The sequence below is a fragment of the Marmota marmota genome, unplaced genomic scaffold (genome assembly GCF_001458135.2).
Source record: "Marmota marmota marmota unplaced genomic scaffold, marMar, whole genome shotgun sequence".
In the NCBI taxonomy this organism is placed as follows: Eukaryota; Metazoa; Chordata; class Mammalia; order Rodentia; family Sciuridae; genus Marmota; species Marmota marmota.
The window spans coordinates 33,769,122-33,776,995 of NW_025999990.1; the positions used below are offsets into that span (position 1 = coordinate 33,769,122).

The 7,874-nt window shown below is 42.8% G+C and overlaps 1 protein-coding gene across 1 annotated transcript in view; it reads right to left on the minus strand.

Moving 5' to 3' along the window:
- Positions 1 to 1,573: 1,573 nt before the first annotated feature.
- Positions 1,574 to 7,874, minus strand: part of Dsg2 (desmoglein 2) — a 55,381-nt gene continuing 49,080 nt past the window's right edge. Inside the window, exons 14-15 of the mRNA XM_015482456.2 lie at positions 6,195 to 6,533; positions 1,574 to 4,426 (exon numbers count right to left, since the gene is read on the minus strand). Of these exons, the coding sequence (XP_015337942.1) occupies positions 3,404 to 4,426; positions 6,195 to 6,533 (1,362 nt within the window). The 3' untranslated portion in view covers positions 1,574 to 3,403. The remainder of the gene's footprint in view (positions 4,427 to 6,194; positions 6,534 to 7,874) is intronic.

Genomic DNA, 7,874 nt, shown 5'->3' on the forward strand with positions numbered 1-7,874 from the left:
GCAGCATCAATGGAAAGGAACGCACCCAGGAACACCCATTCCACTCCTTGACTGGGAACCCAGATAGCTCCCACACTCCCTCAAATGACAGGTGGGGACAACAATTAGGTGCGAAAGTAGTCAGGATGAGGACCCATGGGACTTGTGGGATGTGGCAGGCGCAGAATCCACATATATTCAGTGATCTCCTGGACCTGATTTGTCATTGTCCTCAAAATCACCTTCCTCCGGCAGGCAGATGTCCAGGGCTGGGGGCAGGGCAGTGGGGAGGTCGAGGCACTGGGGCCCTGAGGCTGGGTTGAGGCTGTTTACAGTGGTCCCTTCACCTTCTGAATGTAACCCTCAGTGCTCTAATGTTCATTTTTTTTAAAAAAAGGTTTTTTTTTTTTTTCCTCTCTTCTCCCTCTCCCCCTCCCTAACAAGATCTGGGAGACAGTGTTATCTTTATCTTTTCTTCCCCTAGTTAATTGCCCTTTTCTTCCCCACTACAGGAAGGAGATGCCTCCTGAGGATCTGGGAAGTGAATATCTCCTTGATTAACAAGGGAATCCTAACAAGTCCTCAGGGCGCCCTAGGACTCCCTACCAGAGCACACCCGGAATATAACCCTTGAAGGGTTCACAGCCTTTGGGACAGGAGTCTCCTGTGTTTCTCCTTTGCTAGCAAAGCAATAACCCCCCCCCCCTTTTTTTTCTCAATACCATGTCCTCATTATTAAATTGGCTTTGGGGACAGGGACCAAGCTTTCGGTTACAAGGCTTCTGGGGACGTCCTCCTGGGTGCTGCATGGAGGGTACCCACAGGCCTGGACCTGACTGGAGAAGCCGGGTTTGTCCTCTGGGAAGAAATCCTGAGGACTGGCATTTAAGCTGCCCATTGCCTCTGGTCTGTGCCCAGAGCAGGTACTGGCACTGTCATTCATGCTCCAGGAGTTTGTGGATGTAGAAGTAGAGGCTGATCTGGGTCAGGTTGACTCTTTTGGCTGGTATGAGCCGCAGCTGGGACACTGCTCGCGGTTAGGGTAGGAGGCCTGGCGCTTCACAAACCACATCCAGTAAACTATTAGGTTCTTCCATCCTAGCTCCTGCTCTGTTCAGGTGCATCTGAACTTTTTTTTTTTTTTTTAAACCACTGGACAAACATACAGCAAAAAATTACTCACTATGAATCTGAAATTAAAACTAAATTGCGCCTTCTTGTGTTCTACTCTTTTACCCAGCGGCTGAGGAGGCTGAGGCAGAAGGATCACGAGTTTGAAGCCAGCCTCAGCAAATTATCCAGGCCCTAAGCAATTTAGCTAGACTCTGACTCTAAATAAAATACAAAATAGGGCTGGGGATGTGGCTCAGTGGTCGAGTGCCCCTGAGTTCAATCTCTGGTACCAAAAAAAAAAAAAAAAAAGGAAGGAAGGAAGGAAGAAAGAAAGAAAGAAATAATGCTCTTCTAAAGAGGCTTATTGCACTGGTTGCAAGTGGATCTAATTAAATAATTATGACTAAGAAACACCTGTCTTTAGGGTGTTCTCTCCTCTAAAACCCCTATTTTATAAGCATATAGAAGATGTGGAGAAAAGTCCCTTTAAAGTAGTCTTTTTATTTAAATATTTTATGATAATACACATACAAATATAATCTACCAAGGAACAAATGCAAAAACTAATGCAAAGTACCTTTTTTAGGAACAAAGAAAACCATTTAGAACATGTGATTATGTTATATATACACACACGACAGGTTTGTTTTCCACGCCTGCCCCAGGAGGCCTAAGATCAAGTTTTGTTTGTTCTAGGGACATAGGTCATATCTATATTTTCACACGGCAAGGATACTCCTGCTGCATATTTGGCAAAATACAACTAAGACTACAATAAAAACAAAAAAAAAACAGAAAAATTACCAACTGGAGAGAAAACAATTCTAGATCATGGAAGAAGTGTGGACTTCATCTTAGCCACAGCTTATGATCTCTAAAATATATGCCCTTACTATATACATTTAGTGGAACACATTGTATATTCCTTTCATAATACAATTCAAGTAAAGAATATCTTTAAAAATGTCTATAAAACATTTCAATTCTGGGGTTGGGGGCATAACTTGACAGTACAGTGTTTGCCTAACATGTGAAGCTTTCAATTTGACCCCCAGTACTACCAAAAGAAAGTTTCATTTTCCTAGCAAAATATCTTAAATGTCCAGAAATTAGTCTAGAAAAGTTAAGAAAATTACTTTGTTATTGGAAATAGATATACAAATTATTACTGACATATAAATGTCAGTATATATATAAATGTATTTTGAAACATTTCTAGGAGCAATACAATACAATTTAGGAGCCAAACAACCCAAATCAGGCCAGTTATTATTATTATTTTCAAATGTAATATTTACTACTCATGTACTAAGTCATGACCAGTCAATAACTTTGGGACATCAGAATTGAATCATAATTTGAAATTATAATTATAGGATCCTAGGGTCTTTTGATGTCTTGGGCAACGGAATATAAAAGAGAATGGTTTGTAAAATTCAATTTAATTCCACAAATATTTATTTGACATCCATGCTAGGCACTGAGGACATAAGGTCATGAACCAGGCACTATTCCTACCATAGTAGCTGGTGAGTTTAGCTGCACTATAAAGTGACTAGTAAGAAGATAATATATCCTGAGGGTTTTTTTTTTCAAAGCATTTAATTATTATAATAAGTAAAATTATCTTATATTTATAAATTTTTTCCTAGATTTTAAGCTGAATATGAAGCATTCAAAAATGTCATGACTGCTGAGAGACAAGAAGACACGATGCCATTTTTAAGACCATGATACACATGTGCAGGGTGTCATGTATACAAACTATAATGTGTGTTCTTCCCATGTCAGCAATCTAGAATTTCAACATTTTTACACAATTTAAAGGGTTCCAGTCTTAAAGAAAACCAACAATAAAATTGGTAGCCCAGACTGTTGATGTATTTTTGGAAAAATGAGCTGCTAATAATCTGTAAGGTGCAGTCATGGGCAAGAGAATGGGCAACGTTCCATGTTATGATGGTAGACAGAGACCCAGACAGTTTCTTGGGTTGCTCTGCTAGACGGCTGATGAACTGGATACTTCATGTTAATTTGATAAATTCTCAGAAGCCACATTTCCTCTGTTTTGTTTTACAAATATTGTTTGTATAGCTCACTAAAAGGCACTTCAGAAACAGCATCATCACTATGTCCTCAGTAAATCACAGGGCAACTCTGAAATATAACCCATGGAAGCAGAGAAAAACTTTAAGCTCAATGCATACATGTCTCTGCATGTCTGAAAGGTTTACAAAAGACCAGGGACAAGGAAACCTTAGAGCCAATTCCTGATGGCTAAGCTCTGGGTCAGCCTGTGGCTGGTGGCAGCTTAAGAGTACGAATGTTGCACAGTGCTATGCTTGGTGACCCTGGTGGAAGATGTGGTGATGGTAGAATTAGAATGACCAGTTTCCTCTAAACCAAAATTCGACAGAGGGTCAGAGACCCCTGCACCAGAAACCACCATATTTCTGGCCTTCACAGAGGTTTCAATGGGAATTTGGTGACTGGATTGCAGAGTAGAAGCAGGTGTTAGTACTCTTTCAGTCACTGTCACGTTCTGTCCTACTGCCACATTGGGCACAACCAGAGTGGATTGCACCCCTGAGCTGGGGGCAAGGACTCTCTCTCTCTCCCTCACCATAACATACTGTGCATCCTGCAGATGCTGGGTACCCTCCAGAGGATTAGGGACACCTCCGTTGGGCTGAATTACTCTTTCAGTTACCATGACACTACCCTCATTAGCATAATGCTGATCCACCAAGGTGGAAGCTGGAGCATATACCCTCTCGGTCACAATGAGATTCTGGGGCTGTCTAGGACCCAGGATCACAGTGCTTGGTGGTATAGAGGAGCCCGTGGCATAGGACGTTTCTGTCATTATGATATTACCAGAAGGCAAGGGCTCGGCAAGAGGTGGTGCTACCTTTTGACCCTGCCTGGAAGATACAGATCTTTCGGTGACTATTTCCTGAGTTACTTTTTCTGCATTTGCTTCATGCAGAGGTTTTGGAACTTGGAAGCTGCTGCCAGAGGAGTAGGAAGTCTCTGAGTTCACCACAGTTTGGTCATAGAGTGACCGTGGAGCTGTATTCATACTTGTGTCTTTAACAGGTTTTTGCCTCTGCTCTATTTCCATATCCATATCTATCTTTTGACCCAAGCAAACTTCAGCGAGTGTCTTGAATTTAAGTCCCAAGTCATCTAAGAAGCGGTCATCTAGCTCTCCTTCAATAAAACTGCAGCAGCCGATGGAGCCATGTAGAGATTCCGTTTCTTCCTGAGAATAAACCAGAAGGCAGTCCTTGGCCATGTGAACGTCATCTTCCTCAGTGTAGGAAGCCACTTTCTAAAATGGATATAATAATAGAGACAAGTCATCAGCGATGACTATTATTTCTGCTCATAAATGCAAAATCTTAAGTCTGATTATAAAGGAAATATCAAACACAAACATCAGAGTACACAGTTTCAACTTTATACTAACTGCTCCTTTTTTAAAAAAAATTTCCTTTGTTTACCCATGGGTTATTTGGAAATATGTGACTTGCAAGTATTTGGGTATATTTTATACATTACTTTGTTATTATCTTTGGTTTGTGAGTGCCAAAGTACTCTGCCTGATTGCAATTCTATTAAATCTATTAAAACTTATTCTATATCACAGAACAGAACTTATTTTATATAAAAAATTTTATTTTATATCTATGTCAAAAGGGATGTGTATTCTACTTTTGTGTCATTGAGTGTTCTACTGATGTCAAGTAGCTCCAGCCAAAATTTGGCAGAGGGCCAGAGACCCCTGCTCCAGAAACCATGCTATTTCTGGAGCCAGTTGATAATGTTGTTAGGTTTTCTATATCCCAGGGTCTCATGCATACTAGGCCAATGCTTTACCACAAAGCTACATCCTCAGCCCTTCCTTGCTGATTTTGTGGACTTGTTCTTTCAATCACTGATGGGTTAAGTTGAACTCTCCAGCTATAATTATGGACTTGTGTGTTTCTCTTTTGGTTTCACAGCATTTCAAATTTTTGTTATTAGGTACTGACCTATTTTAGAGGCATTAGGCCTCCAGATGAACTGATCCATTTTCCATTATGGAATAAATATCCCCAATAGTTTCTAGTAATAGAATATGTTCTGAAATACACTTTGTTTCAAACACTTTTTTTTAAATTTTTTAATATTTATTTTTTTTTTTTTAGTTTTTTTTCCCGGCAGACACAACATCTTTGTTTGTATGTGGTGCTGAGGATCGAACCCGGGCCGCACGCATGCCAGGCGAGCGCGCTACCGCTTGAGCCACATCCCCAGCCCTGTTTCAAACACTTTTATCTTCTAATTCCTAATTCTAGGCATGAGCTTCTCTGGATGTTGTTCTTCGGTTTTTGGTGGTTCTGGGGACTGAACCCAGGGATTTGCACATGCTAGGCAAGATGTACCAACTGAGCTACATCTTCAGCCCCATGAGCTTCTTTAAAGCATTTGATCATCTTTGCTATAACTTTCCTCATCATTTTTTAATGAATTCTCCTAACAGTACAGCAGGTAAAATCTGAGCAGACTTAACAGCTTGTGTTTTTTAGGTCAGGTATTCTCTGGCCCTCCCTCCTGGATTCAGGCCTAGGATTGTGCTTTCTGACCCACTAACATTTGGTATGACTGTGTGATTTGCTCTGACCAATGAAATGCAAGTGTAAAGAAAGCTGAAGGCTTTATGTTGTCATAACCTGCTTCTGCTATTACTCTTTTCCCTGTGTCACAACGATGGCGGCTTCTCAGATACAATCTGCTATTTTGGTATGCAAATTGAAATGAAGCCAACGTGGAGCAGAGCAGAGCTGAGCTGACTGGCCAAGATATGAACATAAGTGAGAAAAAAGTCTTTGGGAGAACTTAGAAGATGTGGGGTCATTTGTTATCACAGCATAGTTGAGCTAATACTGACTAATTCAATGAGTATCATTCCTCTTTTCTCATTGCCTATGAACATGACCTAAAAACAACCAAACAGAAAACCCCCCAAATCCCATTTAGATTCATGGCAATGAGTACCTTAAAACCATATTCCTTTCTTAATTATTTTTTTCCTATACATAAAAACCCATCCTTACCTCAGTGAAATAATTTCTTAAGAACTCCTCATTCATTGCCACAGCACCTGCTCGAGCTCCAGCCATGTTTCCGGAAGCCCCTGTGGCTCTTGTGGTCCTCATGGTTTCAGCACCACCCACCATGCCTCCTGTTGTCCCCATAATCTGGGTTGCCCCACTAGAAAGGAGGCTTCTATGTTCTTCCCATCTTCCATCCATTGCCGACAAATTATGCTGCGCTTTGGTAAAGGAAGCAGAGCTACTTCCTTTCATGGTGGCTTCCTTGGCCATTGTACCTCCTACTCCATTTCTTACTGCTGGATTCTCCGCATGATCCACTGCCAACAGGGTTGGCATCACCTGTGAGCAAATACCGTTGAGGACTGAGTCAGAAGGATGGAGAGTCCATATGGTAGATAGAAGCGTCTGAGCTAAGTGGGCATAAGGAGGGATAAGCTATTTCCCCAGAAGCTAATCAGGAAAAATGTTTTGGGCTAAATAACTTCTACTTGAGTCTTTTTTTTTTTTTTTTGAGATAGGCATTATCATCCTCATTTTATTCTATTTTTTAAAATCTGAGTCTTATAGATATCTCCATTCTACCTTCTTATATTTCATAAGTGATTACAATCAAAGGAGGAACAAAACCCAAACTTTCCTGTATGGTCTCATCTCACTCATCGACTGGCACCGATGACATTTCAATATTCCTCTAGGGTTTGATGACTTCTGCTGTAGTTATAGAACACTTAATTTTATTTTTAGTTGGATGGATAAAGACTGTTTCCAAGCCTTGCTGCTACTAGGCATAGCCACCTGAGATCTGGTTGATGTAAGTCAAGCCGAAATGGTGTAGGCAACTTCTGGGAAAAGCACTTACAGAGCGATTCTTCACTCTTCTCCCACATGCTAGTTAGGATGTGAGGACAGTAGCTAGTGTCTGGAACACAAGGAAAGTGTGGGAATGGAACTCATCCATGGAGGGATGAGTTCCAAAAAAGAAGGCACCTGGGGTAGACACATCGCCCCAATTGGAGGAGGAGCGGAGCAGAGCCGCCTCCCGTGCCTGCAAGGTGGGCAGACCTGCGACCGGCGGAGCAGGCCCAGCGGCCCGCCGGCGTGGTAGACACATCGCCCCAATTGGAGGAGGGGCGGAGCAGAGCCGCCGCACGCGCCTGCAAGACAGGCAGTCCTGCGACCAACCGGTGGAGCAGGCCCAGCGGCCCGCCGGCGTGGTAGACACATCACCCCAATTGGAGGAAGGTCCCAGCTGCCGCCCACAAGGTAGGCAGACCGCGCGTCCCGGAGAAGGGGCCCGGCGGCACGCCGGCCTAGTTGAAAGATCACCCCAATTGGAGGAAGGGCACAGCCACCGCCTGCAAGGTAGGCAGATCTGCAACCTGGAGAACAGGCCCAGCGGCCTGCAGTGTGGTAGACAGATCATCCCTATTGGAGGAGGGGCCCAGCCGTTGCCCGCAAGGTAGGCAGACCACGCGACCTGGAGAAGGGGCCCAGCGGCCTGCAGGCGAGATAGACAGATCACCCCAATTGGAGGAGGAGCACAGCTGCTGCCCGCCCCTGCAAGGGAGACTTTGCAACTATACAAGAGCAATATAAATATATAGGGGGAAAATTCAATAACACAACAGTTTCACCAAGCAGAAAGAAACGCGAGCAGTATGAAAAGACAAGGAAAGAAAG